This window comes from Barbatula barbatula, assembly GCF_947034865.1.
Source record: "Barbatula barbatula genome assembly, chromosome: 13".
Classification (NCBI taxonomy): domain Eukaryota; kingdom Metazoa; phylum Chordata; class Actinopteri; order Cypriniformes; family Nemacheilidae; genus Barbatula; species Barbatula barbatula.
The window spans coordinates 16,008,028-16,030,061 of NC_136776.1; the positions used below are offsets into that span (position 1 = coordinate 16,008,028).

The window sequence follows — 22,034 nt, forward strand, 5'->3', positions numbered from 1 at the left end:
GAATCAAATACATCTGTAGTAAAATTGTACTAATAAAATGGTAGCCAATCCGCCAAAAAAAAACATGATTACTTCACATTAACTATAATAAAAACATGGTTTATTTACCTAGGGTCGTTATATTCTCATGATAATAAAAAGATTTCAGTAATAAGAATAACATCATTCTGCGCTATAGTAAAGACTCGATATGACAGTGTGCGTTGTCATTTTTATTTTCAATATATTTAGCAAAAAATAAAGGCTTATGTTCCAGACACACCGGGTATCGTATATTTCCCACACTAGATCCGGTAATAACGTCTGAATTTATTAACTTAAGTATTTAGTAACATCACAACATTAACGATTTAGTAACAAAATATTAAGAAGTATTTAACATTTAAAAAATGCGCCGTTCCAGAATGACTTCCGGGTTGATGCTATATGTGAAATATCGTCGTCTGGAACAACCTCCCTTTTTGAGAACATGCGCGTCTACGAGCTTACGTCATGCGCAGCTGGCCAATCACAACCCGAATACTGGTTTTGAATTGACGCGGCAGTATGGCGGTGCACGTACAGTGAGTTTTTTGTTTATATTGACAGTTCATCTCTTTTGATCAAGAAGTCCGCGTACAGTCTGTACCGTCTCAGGCCGATGAACTTTTAATACTTTTAATTTCTGCGATCAAATTTTAATACAATCGTGAGGGTTGTGTATGAAACGTTCTATGGATTCGTTTAAACACGTTTAAAGTACCGCTTTGGACGATAACAATCATGGATGGCTCAAAAGACGGAGAGACGACGTCATCTTTCAATAAAACCAAAGAAACAAACAGGACGTATGTGATCTCCGCGCTCACCAAATGCGGTGACAACACTCATAAACCAGTTTCATATAGTGGTAGACTCAATCTTCAACGAAAACCGAGCAGCAAAACTACTACAAACCAGGATGTAACCACACAGGAGAACCAAACCCCAGAAAAACGCCTGACACTAAAGCGACGGACCAGAACAGGATCCATAACCAGAACGAAAGTCCTATCTGAACCCAATCCATCACACGTGTCAGCAAAGGGCATCAATAAAACCAGCAACACACCTGGAAAAACACCATCTGCTCAGAAAACATGCACCAAGAAGCTAGAGACTACCCTCGTTGAGGGAAAAACAGTCTCAACACCCACAAGAAGGACTCAGTTTGAGAAACTAAGTGTCAAGAGAGATGTTTTTGAGAGGTTGGCTGGTAAAGATGCATCTAGACCCACGTCTATGACGCATACAAGTGTCGGCGCCCATAAAGCACCACATGTGAGCACAGAACCTGGAAGATCGAGATGGGGAACAAACAGTGAGAAGATTGGTGGTTTAAATAGGCACATGACACCCACATCACAGGTGAGGAGACCTACGACCCTAATGAGCTCCACACCTCATGGAGGACCGAGTGCTTCTAGACCTGCTTCAGGAGAACCGAATGTTCCCGTAGAAGCTGGAAGCAGAACAAGTGCTGCGGTTCCACCCGAAGAGCTGAAGATGGAGAACAGCGCTGTCACCGTTGCGGTTCGAGTTAGACCTTTTAGTTCAAGGTGAGATATTTTAGCTCCGTGCTGGTTGTAAAGTTAACACATTTAATGATGAATTTTTCAAAGTGCATCATCTTTGTTCTTTGTGGCTGTAGAGAGAAGAATGAGAAAGCCAGTCAGGTGATCTTCATGAACAACCAGGAAACACTAGTGCAGCATCCAGACACCAAACAAAGCCATACGTTTATGTTTGACATTTCTTTTTGCTCCGTTGATGAATCGGATGCAAATTTTTCCAGTCAGAAGATGGTTTATGAAAAATTGGCTCGGCCCTTGCTTGAAAGAGCGTTTGAAGGATTCAACACGTGTCTTTTTGCCTACGGTCAAACAGGTTCGGGAAAGTCCTACACGTAAGTGATGTGAAAGTAGTTTGAAATCAGATTTCGTGTAAAGGCTTACAAATAAAAGTGTGTCAACTAGGTTATTGTTTACAAAGTGTCATTGTATATTTGTTTTAGGATGATGGGTTTTGGGGAAGAAGCTGGTGTTATTCCCAGGTTCTGCGAGGAACTTTTCTCAAGATTGTCCAAGACTGACACCAAAGAGGTTACTGACCTATTTTATTCCTTTGTAGTTTATTTTAAGTTCCATTGATCTATAAATAAATTAAAACAAGCTTTCTAAACACGTTTATATATGTTAAAGGTTTCCTGCCATCTGGAGATGAGCTACTTTGAGGTGTACAATGAGAAGATCCATGATTTGCTGGTGCGAAAGGATGATCAAAATCAGAAGAAAATGCCTGTACGTATAACATCAGACACAATAAATATAATTTTGTGATATTATATTTTCTTAGTTTCTAAATAATTGTAATGTTTTTTTCCAGCTTCGTGTCAGAGAGCATCCAGTATATGGGCCTTATGTTGCAGACCTGTCCACGTAAGCAAACATTTTATCAAACACCTGCGATCATAAAAAAAAGCTGAGGACGTTTGTTATTGTGTTTTTAATGTCTTGCAAAGTCATGGAAAGAAAACACTTAAATATTTATTTTACAATCTCTCTTAATTTCTGTATATAACTGAAATATAGGCAGTGCTTGATGGATAAAGGTGTTTGTAAATTAAATCCAACTGGTGCAATTGAACAGTCTTATAGAAATATTATACTAAAAGAAATGTATAATGAATATATATTTTATTGATTATGGTCTCTTGCAGGAATGTGGTCACTTCATATGCTGATATTCAGGTAATGAGAGCTCATGCCCATTCGCTTCAGTTCTTTGCCTGTTATGCTTTCTGGTTTAGGTAAATGTTTATTTGTTTCCCCCTCCCTTGTTTTCACAGACTTGGCTTGAGCTCGGAAACAAACAGAGAGCCACGGCTGCCACCGGCATGAATGATAAAAGCTCAAGATCCCACTCCGTTTTCACCCTGGTCATGACACAAACTAAAGTAAGTCTGAATTTCATTCATTCACACTTAACCTTAAAGGGACAGTTCACCCACAAATGAAAATTCTGTCACTCTCAGTTTCTTCCAAACCTGTATACATTTCTTTGATCTGCTGAACATAACGTATCCAAAGTTACCAAACAGATCTAATCCCCCATTGACTCTCATAGTTTTCTTTCCTACAATGGCAGTAAATGCGGATGAGATCTATTTTGTTACTGACATTCTTTCAAATATCTTCCTAAATTTGGAACAACCTGAGGTTGAGTTAATTATATAATTTTAATTCCTGTCCCTCAACCGGTGGAGCATGTTGCTACTATTAAATTAGTATTCAATGATGTTAGATCTGATGCATTTGATGATATATTATATCATCTCACATATATGATGGTGTTTTTAAACATGTTCACAGACAGAGTTTGTGGAGGAGGAGGAACATGATCACTGCATCACCAGCAGGATAAACCTGGTGGATTTGGCTGGAAGTGAGCGTTGCACTTCAGCCCAGACCAGTGGAGATCGACTCCGAGTAATCCAATATCTACTTTTTCATTTATATTCATGTCATAATCACACAAGAGAACACACCGCTGTTACTGTTTCTTTCGATTTTTTGGGGTACAATTTAGAGAAATGAACACAAGCGTGTTGAGTTGTATTTCATTGCCATGCATAAATAAACTGTATTAAGAAATACATTTGTATCATTTTCTTTAGGAGGGAGCAAGTATCAACAAGTCACTGCTGACATTAGGAAAAGTGATCTCTTCACTCTCGGAACAGGCACAGAGCAGAAAAAAGGTCTTCACCCCGTATAGAGAGTCAGTGCTTACATGGTGAGAAGTGTTAAAAATAAATATGTCTTATTTTGTTTCATGTAAGTTTTGAAGACTAAAACACGGCATAACATCTTTCATGCTGTAATATATTAAAATGAATCTAGCTGACAATATTGCAGGAAATTATGTAGGATGGGAATAATCTTTTCCGTAGGATTAGAATTAATTGTGAGACCTACAACATTATATTATACACACATAAAATACATACATTTTGATACAACGTTGTCTTTAAGTTAAAAATTGGCATGAATTCCAAAAGGGTAATAAACATCTATCAATTTATATCACCTTGTGTTTAGGTTACTGAAGGAAAGTCTCGGTGGGAACTCTAAGACTGCAATGATCGCCACGCTGAGTCCTGCGACCAGTAACATGGAAGAAAGCCTGAGCACACTGCGATACGCCCAGCAGGCCCGTATGATCATTAATATAGCCAAAGTCAACGAAGACACAAACGCCAAACTGATCCGAGGTCAGGCCTGACATTTCAATCTTTTTAAAACATAAGTAGCCTAATTCTGTGTCTTTAGCCATGTTACAGTCTACATTTGCTGTTTGTGTTTGTTTTGTCTGTTGTGAGGAAAAGCATTACACTGCTAGTCCTCTAGATGGCGCTGCGTTTACAGAAATAATGGCTTCCTTCTGTGATCTGTTGACTACAAACCCACTGATGGGTATTTCAAATATTAAAATGAATGTTTGATTGCTTGTTTTTGACTTGTGCGACATGTGTAGAGCTGAAGGCAGAGGTTGAGAAACTCCGTGCGGCTCAGATGAGCTCTCAGGGTGTCGAGCCGGAGAACATGAGACTTTTTCAGCAAGAGATCACAGCTCTTAAGAACAAACTCTCTCAACAGGAGCGAGACATGGCTGAAGCTCACAGGTGAGATGACTCAAGGTTATTCCTCACATTATACGCAATATTGAAAAAAGCTTTTTATATATTCTTTCAAAGTAAAATTAGTTAAAAATGTTATTCTTAGTACTGAGGACTATTACGCTAAAATCAACAACTCACCTGACTCTCGTACTCCCTTTAAAACCTTCTCTTCACTTCTAACCCGACCAATCAGTTCTGACTTCCATCTCTTTCTACTTTTTCTAGCCAAATAAAATCCTTATCTTTGTATACCGTGGTAGGCTATATGAAACAAGTTTTATTGCACTTATGCTTTTTGTTGTACTTATGTTTTTCCAATTGCTTCCACTGTTTACCTAATTTTTAAGTCGCTTTAGATAAAAGGATCTGCTAAATGTAATTTTAATATAACGTGCAAAGACTATATTTAGTAATAAAGTATATTTATTACTATATATATTTGACATTCATCAGGGGTATGTGTCAAATAAACCGTACACGTGTCCTGTGGGGTTACGGCAAAAATTTAGAAAACAAACTGTTAATAATTATTCATATTAATTTCAAATTTTTTCCCAGATTTTATTTTCTTACGCTCTTATATTTTTTGTTGTTACATAATTATAGTCTATAGGATATAAGTTTGGAAACGATCATTTGCAGTTTTGGTTTGTGTCTCTTGTATTGTGGAAATAATTTCTCACAAAGATTTGTTTTTTGTTCTACATCAACAGCGATTTTGCAAGAGTGATATGTTTCATTTTTTTGTTTTATTGTTTATAGAACTTGGAAGGAAAAATTGGAAGAGGCAGAAAAGAAGAAACGTGAGGAAACCAAAGAGCTGCAGGTAAATTCATCGTTCAAATAACAATCAGACTATAAACTTGATGGATTGATGCGCTTCATGTTCATCTTTCTCCTTGTTAAGTTTCTTACTTTGTTTCTCTTTACCTTGCCAAGAGGGCTGGCGTCACCTTTAAGGTGGATAACCGGCTGCCTAACCTTGTGAACCTGAATGAGGATCCGCAGCTGTCAGAGATGCTCTTGTACATGATTAAAGAGGGTGAAACCAAGGTTGGCAAGCTCAAGTCTGTTTCGGCCCATGACATCCAGCTGTCTGGGGCTCTTATCGCCGATGAGCACTGGTGAGATTGATTGTCCAGTTAGTTCTCCAAGATGGTATTTGGCTTGCTTTAAAGGCATAGTTCACCCAAAACTTATACAATTCTGTCATTGTTTATTCATCCTCATGTCATTTAAATCCTTTATGTTCTGCAGAAGAAAGTCATACAGGTTTGAAATGAAAAGAGGGTTAGTGAATGATGACAGAATTTTCATTTTTGGTTGAACTATGACTTTAAGATCCAAAAAGGACTTGAAAAATCATGATTTGTGTTCATTGTGAAAACCGAAGCTTGGTCGGATTTATTATTTAAGCATTTATTTTGTGTAGTTATGCCATGATTACAGAGGTCATGTATGTACAGAAGTTTTAAAGGTACAGTAGCAAAAAAGGTCTGAGGGGGCAGAAAATGCTAATGGAACAACTAGCTGGTTGCTGACATTTTTTGCTGACATTTGCTGACATTTAGGCAATTTTATGGATAATTTAAAACTGAATAATAAAAGCATTTATTCCTGGCAGCCTGGGAAGTCGGATATTATTTAAAAACGGAATAAAAACACAAGCTAATTTTGACCTTTGTGGCAGTTATTAAACTTACATCTTCTATGTTTATATAAATTTTTAGTGTCATCTCCAATGTGAAAGGTACCATCAGCATTAAACCAATGCGGAATGCCAAGACCTACTTGAATGGAAATATCGTGTCCGAGTGCACCGTGCTTCACCATGTAAGTGTCAAATGAATCACCCACGATTCCACTGACAGAGTGTTGGTGGCAAATCTGAAGACAGCAAAATAAGGTTTAAGATTGACAAACATAAATCTCAGATTCCCTGCCTGACCAATTACTGCTGGGGCAAAAGCAGTGTTAATGTCTCTAAAACCTCCACGTGAATCATTCAGGGTTTGTGTATTTATTTACTCATTCTGTTTCTCTATTAAAGGGAGACCGTGTGATTCTCGGAGGCGATCACTACTTTCGTTTCAACCACCCCTCTGAGGTTCAAAGCGGCAAGCGTGTGTCCTGTTGGAATGCCGGAGACGGTCAGAGGGACTTTGAGTTCGCCAAAAATGAACTACTGTCGGCTCAGAGGGCTCAGTGAGTTACTAGCCCACTGCTTACTAATCACTTTCACAAAGTTGAGCTAGAATGCAATGTTAAGAAATAGAAGCATACAATTGACCTTTTGTTTTTTACATAGACTTGAAGCAGAAATCGAGGCGGCACGATTGAAGGCCAAAGAGGAGATGATGCAAGGGATCCAGATGGCTGAAGAGATGGCACAGCAGGAGCTGAGCGAGCAGAAGATCCAGTACGAGAATCGGATCAAAGCTTTGGAGAGAGAGCTGGTCAGAATACATGCTAATATACTGCACAGGATTGTTTAATTTGCCTTCTTCTGTGAGAGATGTCAAGACATTTATTAAATGCTTACCTATTTATTTTCAGGAGAACGAAGGTGTAAAGAAAAGAGAGCAGGAACAAGACAAACAACGAGCCGTCAGTCAGATCGAACAGTTGCAGACTGCCAAGACGCTGCTGGAATGGGAAGTAAACGCCCATCAGAAACGTCTGCAGGTGGAGGCTCAGTCTACCAGACAGGTGACATTAGAACTCGTTTTAAACCTTGTTTATCTTTCTAAGAAATGTCCTGGTATTCAACTTTTGGTCATCGATATTTTGGCATCCCAGCTTGATTTGTAGTGTTTGTATTTTTTCCACACAAGCCACGTGAGCTTTTCCTACAGATATCTCAATTAACATTTTGGATTTCTGCTTCTTTAGGCCTTGGTTGACCATGATATCCGTCATGCAAAAATCATAGAGGCCCTTGAGGCAGAGAAGAGGAAGATAGGAGAAGATCTGGCTCAGATAGAGACAAAACGTGCTCAGAAAGTTAACCAAACTGCTAAATCAGGTAAATAACAAAAAGGTCAAAAATAGTCAATCAAAATCTATCATGGCGATTTTTTTTTAAACTGTGTGTTTTTGACTATATTTTGCTTTATTGTGTTTGCAGCCTATCCGCAGTGGGATGCTATGAAGCTGTCTTTGATGATTGAAGAAGCAAACAAAATCAGTGCCAAACTCAGGAAGCACACGGTCTTCAGCAGGTACAGTTTTGTGGGTGGAAGTGATTTACTCAAGTAGGATGTGTTGCGCGATAATTGATTTTGTGTTTGGTTTTTAGGGTTAGTGCTGAGCTTCACCTATCACAGGGAAAAGTTATTATGATTTTTTTAACTAGTTTTATCGCATAAAAACCTCACATGATGGAGTGTTTCTTCACGCATCCTGACCTGCCAAACCAGACATGTCCTTGAGCTTTTCACGCAAATTTCCTACTCGATTTGACATTTTTCAACTTGTGAGAAAGACGTAATTGAGGCGATTCATTCTTTGCAATCCAGTTTTTGCATCTATTTTTCAGTAATCGGCTAGCGTAACATTTTTAATTCAATTTAGAGTGCACACGCCATTAGGTTTTACTTTTATATTTAAATTTGTAATACTTTTTAAGCAATTTTGAAATGATTGATTTAATTTATTTTTGTTCTGGCAACATCTGTAATTTTTAGTTTGTTTTTCAAATAATAGCCTGATTTTGTATTTGAATTCTGCGGAAATTCTTAGGTTTTCCTTTTACTAAACTGTGTTATTCGGGGTCTCACAGGTTTCCTGCAAGAATTTTCAAATGGGGATTATTAGGCTGGATAACATTTATATTAATGCAAAATGGTGCTACATCCTTTTTTTTCTTTGGATTTTAGAAGTTGGTTATGGTTAATTCAAGGGTTAGGAATAGTTTTGGCTATTCGATATTTTGAAAGGAATATTATTCCAGGTCCAGAAACCTTATCCAAGAACATGGTCTGCCTGGGCAAATTTACTTTTTTACATTATAGTGTTTACAGTTTGGCTTACAAGAATGTTCAGATTGCGTTTTTCTCTCAGACACGAGGGAAATGATAAAGAAAATGGCGGTGGAGACGCCCTGCTGCAGGTCCAGGTTCAGAACACCAAACTGGGGATTTCCACCTACTGGAGTCTGGAGAAGTTTCAGAGTAACTTGGCCGGCATGAGAGAACTCGACCAGGTGGGCTGATAAAATAAATCTCTAACCATGTTCCTTGCTTTAACTTTAATACATGTGATGCTGTAACAAGCCATGTGTAACAATATTTTGTTAGTCACTCTTCATTTAGTATTGGGCTAGTAGCCCCACCCACCATAACATCTCATTGGTACAGAGAACTGTACAATAAATATGCAGAAGCAGTCATTTATTTACACTGAAATTGTGTCATGTGATGTCTTGGTAGGACACATCCGGTGTTAAATATTTCATGCAGAACATGGTTGTTTGAGCGTAATAAAAGATGAGGCCTTCTAATTATCCAATAAAAGCAAGAAGCATGTAGCGCTGGCACTCCTGCTTATTACCGTAAAAGAATCCAAAGCTAAATCAAGTTTGATGTTTATTGGCTATAGGGGGAGAGCAGTCCTAAAGATGACGACGTGTTTTACAACCCTAACGATGAGTGGGAACCAGACTTATCTGCCTCTTCTTCTACCTCCTCCTTCTCTCGCAGAAGGTATTTCAATTTATTGATATTCTATGCTTTCCATAAATGAGTTTCTGATTATACAAAAGGTTCAGAGTTGTCTTTGTGCCCGGGAATCATGACACTGTTTCTTCTTCCATCGCAATGTTTTTTCCTCTTGTAAACCAAGCAGAATGGAAAAGTCTAGAAAGCAGCACATTCCTTTTATTCTCTACCATTTTTCCACTTTGCGTTTCCATTTTTCTGCTTTGCCATTTTTACTGCTTACATGGGCACGTGCATAGCGCCAAATTCAACCAAAACCACACCAGCCCTGAAAAACCTTGCAGCGTGAATGCTAATTCGCCCTAATGCATCGCAGAACGCAGTGGTTTGCAGTTAAACCTGTTTTTTATCTTAGACACATGGAGCCTAAAGAAAATAACTTTAAAAAACATGAAAATGCAGCAATACAAAACTGAAAGAAAAATGTAACGTGCGATAACTTGATTATGTATTGCGTTCTGTTTATTCCATTTAAATAATATTAAAGGCATAGTAACCCCAAAAATACTGTGTGATAATACTATTTGCATATTGCATTATCAAGTTGTGTTGTCTACATTTTTCTTCAATATTAAGTAGAATTGACAATGGCGATAACTTGATAATGTAATATGATATTGTGTTGTCTGTGAATTCTATTTTAATTCTATTAAAGGGATTGTAACCCCAAAAATGTAATTTCAAACCTGTATGGCTTTTCTTCTGAATTTGTTTTGAAGAATGTTGGTAGCCGAACGACAGCGGTACCCATTCAACTTCTATTGTATAGACACAAATCCAATGCAAGTCAATGGGGTCAATGTTGTGTGGTTGCTAATTTTGAAATATCTTATTTGTTCTGCAGAAGAAAAGTCTCTTAATATCAGGTTTAAACAGGGCCTTTGTAGTTCTGTACATCAACAACTGGAACATTTTCTTTGGTGAGGAGGTGTATAGGAACATTGTTCAACTGTTCGAATGCCATACTTCACACTCCCCTATAAAGTGCTTATGACGCATGTGGCGTAACCGACTGTTGCAGGAGCAGCAGAAAACTGAGTTGAGCTGTTGTTTGTGTAATGTTCTGGATATCTGCTTCTCTGTTTTTATCTGTCTCAGGAGTAGAAGTTTATTAAAGAGCAGGAGGATATCTGGCCGTCTCTATGAGATCAGAGTGCATCCCATTCAAAGCTTACATTGTGGTCCCTCACAGTCTACCGGTAAAGTACCACTTGTACCCTGTCTGTTTATACCCAGTTGGCACACAAATAAAGCTTTTCTCTAAAAGTACATTGTACTTGGGAGAACTGCAGTTACAGTAGTTTCAATTCACTTTGATGTAAGCATGTCACTAAGCAGTTTTTTAAATTTTTTACATTTATAAAATGTTATATTGTGTCAATAGGGCTCATGGGTATGAGCAAACCCCCCAGCCTTCACTCCAGCACCTCTGACTCTGCCCTCCCGTCAATCTGCAAAGATCTGATCGGCGCATCCATCGCCCGCCTACGCTCCTGTCAATCAGCCGACGAGGACGAGAGCTTGGCCGACAAACTGACCCTAGACCTGCTTGCCGTACACGGTGCTGTGAGGTCTATCGCTGACCTCTACGATCACCTTGACGAGGACAGTCAGGAGAACTGTAAGAGTTTTTAACAAACTAGATCAAGAGGCATTCATCAGTGTCATTATTCAATTCAGTCTGAATGCTGAGGTCATTACAAAGAGTCTCATTTTGTCGTGTTTATGTATGTGGGAACAGTGTTTGCTTGCAGTACTGAAGCCAAGACGCATCTAGTGAAGGCCACTTCTGCTGTGGAGAGGGCCGTGTTTGTTACTATGCACTGGGTCTCTAACATTAAGCCCAGCTCGAATGCGGCGTCTCAGACAGCCGAAGAGCTCAAGGCGGAGGTTAAAAATATCGGAGGCTACCTTCAGTTACTTATTCAGGTACTTACAGAAACACTGGTGGAACTGTTTAATACATCAACCAGTCCTTTCCTAATAAATGATGTGAAGTACCATAAGCACTAAATTGGATATTGGTTTTAGAATGCCCTAGAAAGGTACATTATACAATATGCCCTCCACTTATATTTGCACCCTTGATAAATATGAGCCAAGAAAGGTGTAAAGTAAATCTGCATTTTTTTGCTCATTTTGATCTTTTATGTAAAAACAACTACAAAATTCCACATTGTCAAGAAAGTTTTTCTCTAATACACCTCGGCCCCAATTATTGACAACCCTTAGAAATTCTCATGAGTAAAATATCTCCCCAAGAAAACCTGCATTCATATTAAAATTTTCTGAGCACATCAAGGTGACTAGAAACACGATGTTGTCCCGTCATGACTTAATATTATGTAACACAAAGCCAAAACCCCCTTAATCATTCATCACAATGGGTAAAACCAAATAATATATTTCTGATAGAGATTGAGTGGGATGAACTGAAGAAGAGGGAGCATGTAAAGGATCTGGAGAAATTCTTTATGGAGGAATGGACTCGGATGACTCTCAATGTATTCTCAAACCTCATCAGACTGAAAAGCAAACACTCTGAGCTGTTTTTCTTAGCAATTGAGGTTGCCGAGTGTATTACATTCAAGGATGCCAATAATTGTATGGAAGAAACATATTTTTTCAATGTGATATTCCCCATACTTCAAATTGTTTTCCTTCAATGAAATACTGCAATTTTGGAGATTGTTTTTAAATGTAAGTTCAAAAGGGGAAACGATACCGATTTATTTTCCTCACATTTATCATGGGTGCCAATAGAAGTGAAGGGCACTGTACAATTTCATCACTATTGTTAAAGAATACAAATCTTTAAGGTCCAGTGTATGAAATTCCAAGTAATCTAGTGGTGAGGTTGCGAATTGCAACCAGCAGTTTAAGGCTAAAATACACTACAAGACATTTGCTCAGATTTTGCCCAGATTTTACAGTCTGGACTTGTTGAAGAAAGTCTGTGCCAGTCTGCAGATTTGATCAGTTAGTGTGTTTCTATCTGGAACTTTCAAACTGCAAGTGTATGAGGTCTAGTTTTAAAAAATCTGTTCAGATTTGAAATGTCTTGTAGTGTATTCCAGCCATTACTCACCCCTCACTTTTGAAGCACTTTGGCGGCTGATGCAGCACTAAGATGTCATCAAGTTTTCCCTTCCTTGCCAAATTAAATGATGTATTTATGCTCTGTAGAGCAGTTTGTCTGTTTAGAGCTACTCTAGAAACAAACTGGTTGAATTCCATACAAGGGAACCGCATGGTAGAAATATCTCTTTTTAAGGTAATAAAAACATAACGCTTAATTATGTCTTCAGAGGTGTATAAAGACCAAATTATTTATATTATATTGCATTTCTGTCAATAGATCCTCCAAAAAAATATACACTGGACCTCTAATTCATATTAAGAAATTAGATTTCAATATTTGAAGCCTGAAGACTTTTTGTCAATCCACAAAGTAAGAGTTTTCTATATAATCTTTACTCAGGGCTGTGACTCTGAGATCTCCTCCATGGTAACAGAGGCCCAGAGGAAGGTTACCAAGTGTCTGAACACAGCTCTCAGCACCATTGGTTTGCTGGCTGCAGTAAGCGGGACTGAACTTCATTTGACTGAACTCGGTTCAGAGGTCATAGGCAGCGTGGGTATCTTTAACACTCTTTAAGTCCTTCAGGCTTTACAGAATATGTTGAAAGATAGCATTATGGCACACTTGTTAATATATAGACGGCCTAAAGTTAACTTCCGGTCTGTGTTTGGTTATAACTTTTTGTTTGTTTTAAATGATCAAAAACAATTGAAGGCATACCTAAGGTTTAAATTTCAGTGTATCAATATGACTGTGTGTTTTGTGCTTGCTGATGTGTATCTGTAAATGTGGCAACAAATATATAACTACTTCACGGCTGATAAAATATTGAAAAATTGTTGTATCTCTCTTTTCTTTTTTCTAGAGGTCACTTTTACATGTGCAGGAGGGGATGCATCGTGGTGTGACTGCTCTTCTCGACGCTGGTCTGTCCATCACTAAACTGATGCTTCGAGACGCTCAGATATCTCAGCCTAGAACACAGGTCAGTTCTTTCAATCTCTGTAAGGTGAAAAATCTTTTAGCTGGCATTTTTAATCAAATTCAAACATCAGTCTAAGATTAAAATACATGTTTATTATGGAAATCTGTGTTATCTCTTCAGTGACTTATTTATGTATATTATTGTTTACTTAGCTTTTGCATTTTGCTTGAATTGTTCAAATGTCACTTTGAAATCTTTTTTGCATTCGTTGTCAATTATTTTTTTAGATTTTACAGAGTCTAAAGAACAGAATGGTGGAGGTCGCCCTTGCTCTACAAAGCTACATCCACTGCAGTTTGTCGGTAGGCCTTACAAACAGCCGTTATTTAAGATAAAATGTTTCAGATTGATGACCATCCCCGCAATGTTCGAGGCAGACTAGCTTTCACAACGCTTGTTAAACGAAGCACCTAAACGGTCTTATCGCGCGTCTTTGGTCATAGTGTTGTTTAGAAAATAAATGGATTGAGTGGTGCCTTATCTGTCACTTTAATGTGGCTGTAACTGTTATCTTTAATACACAAACTACAGGCTCGTTGGTATTGTTCAACAAGACAATGGGATGCTAGGGTAAACAATGGATACCACACTCACCATCACCACCACGCTGCCTGAACTCAGTGGCCCGAAATGAACGAGACGTTTTGGTCTTGCATTTTAAATTATATAAGTGTTTAAAAGTGTGAATCTGGCATCGGAGTGTTGGTTAGCATGAACTGGAAATAATTTCTGGAACAGTGCTCACTTTTTTTAACGGTAATAAATACTTTTAATGTATTACATTTTTGTATTTGGCAAACGCTTTTATCCCAAACGACTTGCATTGCATTGTACTACTCATTTGTTTCTGACTATCTCCTGGGATTGAACCGGGACCTAGCGACATGATCTAGCCACTGAGCCACAGGAAAACTTTTAATGTTGCTAAATCCAACTTTTCTTCTAAATTTGTGGTGGGAAATATCCCAAATCTGAGGTGTCTTAAACCTGCCAATGACACCTCAAAGGGGTTTGTTGGACACACCAAACTTTTCCCAAAAGTTTGCGTTGGTTCACTTTGCTTAGTTTGGCATTGTTTTGACCACATTTAGTTCGAAATGACATCACACCTTTTTGTTTTTCAATTCTGCATTAAGGGTGAAATACACTACATGACTTTAAATCTGAACAGATTTTTTAAAAACTAGACATCACACACTTGCAGACTTTTTGAAAGTTTTCAGAGAAAAACAGGGCATCACACACTGCAAGATAAAATCAAGATAAAGTCTAGTGCAGACTTTCTGCAACAAGTCCAGCCTGAAAAACGGGGCAAAATCTGAACTTAAGTTTTGTAGTGTATTCCAGCCTTTAGGTTCGTAGAGGTATTTAAAGCAGTGAAGTCATGATAAAGCAGTAGTTCAAAAGCTAGGTTTTTCTAAAGTCAAATGACTTTCTTCTTCTGTGAAACAGTATTGGATGTGAGGCAGAATTTTTGTTCTGTTTATTTCAGGACAATATAGGTGATTGGGTACATTGTTAAAATCTAAAAATCTCACTAAGCACCATCATAGTCAACGACAACATTCATGCTTATTGTCCTACGCATGATGGCTCAAAAACTATGCATATTTGGGTTTTTTTCACAGGAGGGGTCATACTCCACTGAGACTTGCACAAAGAACAATGAAGACTCAGACACGTATGGACTTCAGAACACGGCTTCTGAACTTCTTAAGCTGAACCAGGCCCTCACAGACCTCCACTCCTCACTGTCAAGCTCCCTGAAGGGTATCTCATTCTTTCCACAATAAAAAACACTTCTAGTTTTCGGGTTTGACAAATGTGACTTGACTTTATTCTATGATGTCTGATTCTAATGCAGGGAGAGGCAGCGACGCTGGCCTCAGTTCTTTCAGGCAAGCGGTACAGACTTCATCCAAGACTATTGATGATGTCATTAACGGTCTCCCACGCCACCTGGGCGGCGGGCGGGCAGACCGTCTTATGCTTCCGTGCGTGAAGCGTGCCATGGCCGCCCGCAATGACGTGCAATCGGCTCTGCATGCTTTGACGGGGGCGTCGGATAGAAGCACGGATGAAATGCGTTTGCTGGATGAAGATGACCGCTTAACTATTGCAGAGATGCAAGATCCTGGTTATGCCAACAGAAACCGAACCGTCCCTAAAGTTGTGTATTCTCTGTCCTCCGGCAATAGCACGTGTTCCAGAGATGCCCGCTGGGTGTGATGCGGGGAACCACCAATTGAATGTCCTAATAAGGGTACTAGACATGTGTATATAACCTTATTGTGTGTGTAATGGCATTTTGATATATTTACAATATACACTCCTACAGGTGTACAGTATTGAACAACTGTCGTACAATCTGTAGAATTAATTGTAGTCGGTTATGATGTTTCAATGAAGGGCTTATTTGTAGAACGTATTAAGATTGTGTCTGTATACTTTGCAAGCAACCAAGCGCATTTTATTTAAGGTTTGTAGTTTAATTCTATTAACTGGATCATTTATTTCCAGACCGCATATAATTCATTTAGAAAACACTTTGCTGTTGACTATATATTTGCACTTGAAATCTTTGCACAAGCTTTGTGGCTCAGGCAATTCACATTTTTATTGGCATGGATATGTGCTGCTTGGCAGTTGTTGCAGCATTTTCTCTGGATCATGTAACTGTCGAACAATAATTTATACTTCGGTAATAAACGCCCACTGGGACTCAGTCTTGTGTCCTCTTTAATGACTTGAAACTTTCCAGGAGTTGTGCATCAACTTTTCAAGCCCATGTAATTGACAGTAAGTGCGGTAATCCTGGTGATGATGCCTGGCATTTTCTTATAAATGGCAGGCAGCATCAACAGGATTACCGCACTTGCTGTCAATTACAGTTTTTTCAGACATGGTGATTATGAAAAGGAAAACCAATACAATACTGAGCCTAGATTTGGACAAAATGTCATCGTCACTATTGGATTACTATTGTAAATCAATTTGTGGCAACTTTGGCAAAGATTTACAATAGTAACAAGTGTTTTGTGACATTAAATGTTGCAACACAAGGATGTTACATTGTTGCAACACAAATATCTTACCCAATGAAACAAACTACAATTCATTAATATCTCATAGAAGACATTTATTTAGTTGTTTTCGCTTTGACACGTTTTAATGTCGTAGATCTACATCATGTGGACATGTTTATTTATAGCACAAAAACTTTACTAATAATTAGCAAGTGGTGGTGGGCGTGGCGAATGAGCTGCAGAGGGGAAGCGCGGAGGCGCGAGCTCGGTCCTCTCATGATCTCACTCAGCCCTCAAGAGTTTCTCACTGTTTGACAGTATTTCAACGGAAAAAGTCTGTCAACAATTTGCCGTTCTTTTCTTTTCGAGATAAAAGTATTAAATTCACATTTTACGACTTAACTGTCTCGCATATCTGCAGCAACTTGAAGGTAATCTGTTTTCCTCTGCTTTGAGGCGTTTAAATGCGTGCTCGACGTGATTACGTTTGTGACTCGAGTTTAACGTGGTTGTAATTTTTGTCTTCTCATTTTAAAACCGTGTATAAATAACTTTCCACTTTAACACTGAAGTGTTTCGTTTGCAGGATGAATTTGCTAGAAATTATTTGCTCCAATGTTATTGTAAGTAGTTTTTTCTATTAACGTTACATTGTGGATGGTATGAAGAGATTAATATACAGCCGTTGCATTTTAGTTATATTCATTTAAATATATGAACAAACTTATTTTCTAGGTACTCATCCATCACTGCTTGGAGAAAGGTAATAAATCACAACAAGTTATTTCATGATTGTTTACTTATATGTCAGTTATAACCAGTTAATTTTTTATAATACATCATTATTAGGCTATGTTATACATTTTTATACCAGTAGAATCCAGGAAGAAACGTTTGACAGAAATTATGTTTATATATATTTATATATGTGTGTGTTTTATTTTGCATAATCTTTAGCTGGCATTAAAGCAACCTAGGGACAAGTTAATGCCCTAAAATGGCAAATTCAAAATATACGGGACTCTTATTGTGTTTATAGACTGAATGTGAATGCATGTGTTTACAGTGGAGGGACGACCCCTGTTTACACACGAAGAGTCTTATTATGAGTACGTACCAGATAGGCAGCAATGGTCTGCCGCTAACACACTCTGCCATCAGCGTTCAGGAACCCTGGCAGTGGCGTCCAACCCTGAAGAGATCCAAAACCTGCGCAGTTTTCTTCAGTCTTTGAACATCACTCAGCCTGTATGGATAGAAAAAGTAGACAATTCCCAGAAAATTGGTGAGCACCCTATCCCTTGTTCCCCTGCACCAATGAATACTGGGTATATTTATAAAATCATGATGCCCTGCAGTGCTTGTCTACACTATTGGGGTGTAGAAACAATAAAAATTGTATTTGGGCTTTAAAAAAGCCACCGTTTGCTTTTTGACTTATTACCGTACCTTTCTGTAAATTATAACGAGCACAATGGCGTTTGTGATGATTTTCTGTAAAAAAAAGTGTAATTTTCTGTTAAATATTCCATCACTTTCTGACAGAAAGTATTTTTCCAGCCCCTCCAGATATGTTCATGCTGGAATTTCCAGCTCGTCCACACCGAAAATCGGCTCGTCTCCGCCACAAGTTCCTTAACATGGAACTGCTTACTGTTTGCGCTCATCTTCAGTTTAACCCCAATTGCCACAGTCTTTCCACCGTTTTCTCATATTCCATAAAGTCGTTCATTAATGAGCTTCAACTCCAAGCAAGAATTTTGGAGAATGAGCCAATCCAACTTGCATTGATAGTGCATGGATCAAACACTGCTTACGTAACAGCCTTTCCCAATGATGCTTCCTGGAACTTTGTGTGTGCGAGTTGGATTGGAAATGGGGGGAAGTGGGCCATCTGGGCGAATGGAACAAAGGTGGGTTCTGGGAGTTCTCTGAACGCATCAGACCATATCGGGGGAGATGGTCTTTTCATCATTGGACAGGAGCAGGACACGTTTGGAGGTTACAAAAGCGATAAGGCACTCTGTGGGAACATTACGCAGTTGTACATGTGGGATAGGGTGCTGCTCGACAGAGAAATTGAAAACATGGAAAAAAACTGTTCACCCGTTTCTTCTGGGTTGTTCTTCAAATGGAGCGAATCTGTCCTGGAAATAGAAACTTCACTGCAGATACGAAGGGGGAACTCACTGTGTCAAGGTAGAGTCAGTAGAGGTGGTTATGGGCTTGCACCATACATGATTTTAACTCCTGGACTACTGGGTTGTCTCCCTCACATCTTCACATAAACATTTCCACTCTTTCATCCATTTCCACCGAAGTCTCAGCCCAGTCGTGATTGCTAACCTCATGCTAAAGTGGTTGTAAATATTTTATCCATGAGGTAATCGAGTGACCCACCCATCAAAGAACACACTGAATGACTAATGGATCCTAAACTTTTTTTTTTGAAGCGAAGACATATGGTCTTTACATGAACCAGACTTTGGAGAGTGTGATAAATATGACTCAGGGTGACATCACTAAATTTGGCAGACTAGATGCTAACTTGGCTTGCCTGCTGTTCGTTGGCCCCAAACAGATGAATGCACTTGATTTTATTTTGCTAATGTTTCATTACAGGTATTAAGAGTCACTCTCATGACCAACTTGTCATCCCTTGGCTGGATTCGAGTTTTCGTCAAAAATTGTCTGATGTCGAGATGCATAACAAGGCCTGTGTTACCTTTGATCCTGCAAGTAGGAAATGGATCTATGACTCTTGTACCTCATATAAAGGAAGCGTCTGCCTGTTCCACAAAGGTAACTACCTATGTAACATGTGCAAAGCATATATAACTTTGCAAAATGTGATATCGACATGCATTGAATATTTCATCTCCTGAACATTTCTGATGAACCCAAGTTTTTCATTTCTTTATTTCAGAGCAGTTGGACTCCTTCGGTTTTCCAGGGACTCCGTTCTTCACACAAGTCAGCAATGAGTTACATTCCAAGCCTGTGAGTTAAACAGGGCTCACGGCTGCTTTTTATTAGTTATGCTAAAAGCACTAGAATTCACCAAGAAATGGCCATTTTGCCTGGTAAACCCATTTCTTCTATTGCTCTTCTCCCTTAGCCTCGTAAGGTTTTAAATCATAATATCGTTTTTGTGACCCAGTGGTGAAACATAAAAAAACGAAATCGTCAATGAATTTGTTATTTCCTTCTTAACAGGATACTGACAATAAAAATGCAACTATGTTCCCTGCAAATGAACTTACTCGCCACAGCTCTCTCCTGATGACTATTTTGAGAGTTATGGACAGCAATGCTGAAATCATTACTGGTTCTGATCTTCTGTACCTCATTAAAACCATCGAGAAGACAACAGCCACACAGCACATTGAGATTGCACTTCCATCCAAGTCCATATCAATGATCAACAATTGCTTAAAACTAGCCAGCAGACTCATCGACCTGGATATGGCTGACCGGTGGAAGGATTTGAGAGCACGTGAGGTATCTGTTGATAGCCTCTTTGGTTTGGGTTTATTTGGAGCAAACTTTGAGTTGGTCGTTTTTTGGAAGAAAGCTAGCTATACGTCAACAATCAAGCTTCACAGAAGGGTTCCTTAGGTTCAACTTTATTCAAAATCTCTGACCGTTCACATACAATTGAACAGAGACCCGAGATTTGAGGTTGTTAAGTGATTGTAGTTTTTCAAAGCTTTAATCTCTAAGAAATATACCATCCACAGTTGAGCAGAAATTAATTTAGTGCCACTTTTGAGAAAAGATCCTTGATTATTAGTTTTTGTGACGTTTTGTCAAAGAGAAAGGCTATTGTGGTGTTTTCTGGGATATTAATACATTAAAAACATACAAAAGCCCAGACAGATTCGATTGGATTTTATCTCTTAACTGAATGGTTTGTTTCAAGGACTTGGCCACTATTGATCCTTCTTTATCTCTGGTTTATACGTTTCTTTTTGCACTTTCTTAGAATCAAAGTGGACCATTTAGTGTCATAGAGAGCCTTGACAAACTGCTGTGGACACTGGCGGGCGTGCTTTGGGCAGAACGCAAAAGCTTCACAATGTCAACAAAGAACATGGGTAAAGTGGAGTCACAACAATCAGCTTGAATATATATATATAACATGTTCTTAGCATGATTAGGTATAAATTTTTCTGAAATATGACGACATAGGGATCGCAGTTGCAGATTACTCACGATGGGTGTAATATTCTCTTGTTTATTGAAATCTAGTCATGACTTTGTTTAAAATGTGATTTATGGTTTTCTAGATATTCATCTTGAGCCTCGAAGGTTGTCACAGATGAGCTGCAGTTGTGTGTTTAAGCCCTCAGTCCACGGCAGTCAGTTCAGCAGCTATGATGAGATTCTTATCCCTGACTCAGAAGTGCAGAGAGTCTTCTCTCTGGGTGAGGATTAACCCACTCTCTATTTGAGAAAATGAGGCCTGGTTTCACATACATGGTTTAAGGCTTAAACATCTCTTAACTGAAAATAACTTGCCCAGAAATATCTGAAAATATATCAATGCCATTGAGGCATTTTTATAAAAGCGACATAAATATCTTAATTTAACTAAGGCATAGTCCTGGCTACAGATAAGCTGTGTCTGTGAAACCGGCTGTAAAGAGTTGTAAACAAGGAGGTATCTGATGGTATGCATGTTGTTTGACAGGCCACGAAGAAGTGATATTTATTCACACTTATTACAGTCACCTTTTAGAATTGTCCAAACTGGAGGCAAAGACCTTTGACCACCTAAATACAGACAGTAAAAGGTTAGTAAGAACCTTTAAATCTCCACACCAATATTTGCTTAATATGTTTCGTGTAAATGCTACATCTTAAAGGGGAATTAAAAAGGAAGATGTTTTATAAAAGCGTATTTAGCATTTTCTATAGTTTTACATTATAATTTCCTGCGATCGTTGTTCATTATCTGTTTATTGCGTAAGGAATACTGTTTCTGGGTACAAGCCTCCACTCCAGCTGTTTATGAGCCCTTTTTATTCTTATCACGCAAAACCTTAAACTCACAGTCTTCATAATCTCTAATCTTTGAAATCAATATTTTTATAAATTGTAAAAATAAATCAATGTCTGGACAACCTGAATTTCATAATGGAGATTAGGGTTAGTATCAGTTATTTTTATAGTTTTAAAGCAAACCATCAGTGTATTTGTTATTTGTCTATGGCATTCCGTGTTCAAACGGAATATGACTATACTGTAGGGTGGTGCGTTACCTCAGGCTTAACAAGGGAATTGTAACTCTGTTTTACTTGTTTTTATACAGTCATTATGCTGGTCAGCTAGCCACAGCAGTGATATCAGCGACTGTGCGAGATGTGTCCAGGGCAGAGAACGTTCCTGTCTCAGTTCAGTACACCCTGTCATCTGGGACTATGGTAAAAAAGAAAGAAAGTTTTATTTGCTGTCTTTGTGTATTATAAACAGTGAATCTCTTCGTCTTCCATTAAATATCCTACAATATATTTAAACAACT

General features: G+C 38.4%; 2 protein-coding genes across 2 annotated transcripts in view; both read left to right on the forward strand.

Moving 5' to 3' along the window:
- Positions 1 to 453: 453 nt before the first annotated feature.
- On the forward strand, positions 454 to 16,210 carry kif14 (kinesin family member 14). The gene is made up of 29 exons (XM_079471756.1): positions 454 to 1,577; positions 1,670 to 1,924; positions 2,033 to 2,120; positions 2,220 to 2,318; positions 2,404 to 2,456; positions 2,738 to 2,768; positions 2,867 to 2,974; positions 3,390 to 3,506; positions 3,695 to 3,813; positions 4,119 to 4,291; positions 4,555 to 4,702; positions 5,462 to 5,525; positions 5,639 to 5,823; positions 6,430 to 6,532; positions 6,750 to 6,904; positions 7,008 to 7,155; positions 7,256 to 7,408; positions 7,592 to 7,724; positions 7,827 to 7,920; positions 8,762 to 8,903; positions 9,299 to 9,402; positions 10,516 to 10,616; positions 10,802 to 11,038; positions 11,159 to 11,346; positions 12,899 to 13,051; positions 13,365 to 13,484; positions 13,712 to 13,786; positions 15,113 to 15,254; positions 15,349 to 16,210. The coding sequence occupies exons 1-29, from the start codon at positions 763 to 765 to the stop codon at positions 15,711 to 15,713; spliced, it is 4,668 nt and encodes a 1,555-aa protein (XP_079327882.1). The 5' UTR covers positions 454 to 762; the 3' UTR covers positions 15,714 to 16,210.
- A 543-nt stretch (positions 16,211 to 16,753) lies between these two features.
- The window catches only part of LOC306902594 (adhesion G protein-coupled receptor D2), a 54,725-nt gene continuing 49,444 nt past the window's right edge, over positions 16,754 to 22,034 (forward strand). The window contains exons 1-12 of the mRNA XM_079471287.1: positions 16,754 to 16,941; positions 17,097 to 17,133; positions 17,246 to 17,273; positions 17,577 to 17,795; positions 18,071 to 18,709; positions 19,133 to 19,312; positions 19,437 to 19,510; positions 19,727 to 20,011; positions 20,496 to 20,607; positions 20,800 to 20,937; positions 21,204 to 21,306; positions 21,825 to 21,936. Of these exons, the coding sequence (XP_079327413.1) occupies positions 17,098 to 17,133; positions 17,246 to 17,273; positions 17,577 to 17,795; positions 18,071 to 18,709; positions 19,133 to 19,312; positions 19,437 to 19,510; positions 19,727 to 20,011; positions 20,496 to 20,607; positions 20,800 to 20,937; positions 21,204 to 21,306; positions 21,825 to 21,936 (1,926 nt within the window). The 5' untranslated portion in view covers positions 16,754 to 16,941; position 17,097. The remainder of the gene's footprint in view (positions 16,942 to 17,096; positions 17,134 to 17,245; positions 17,274 to 17,576; positions 17,796 to 18,070; positions 18,710 to 19,132; positions 19,313 to 19,436; positions 19,511 to 19,726; positions 20,012 to 20,495; positions 20,608 to 20,799; positions 20,938 to 21,203; positions 21,307 to 21,824; positions 21,937 to 22,034) is intronic.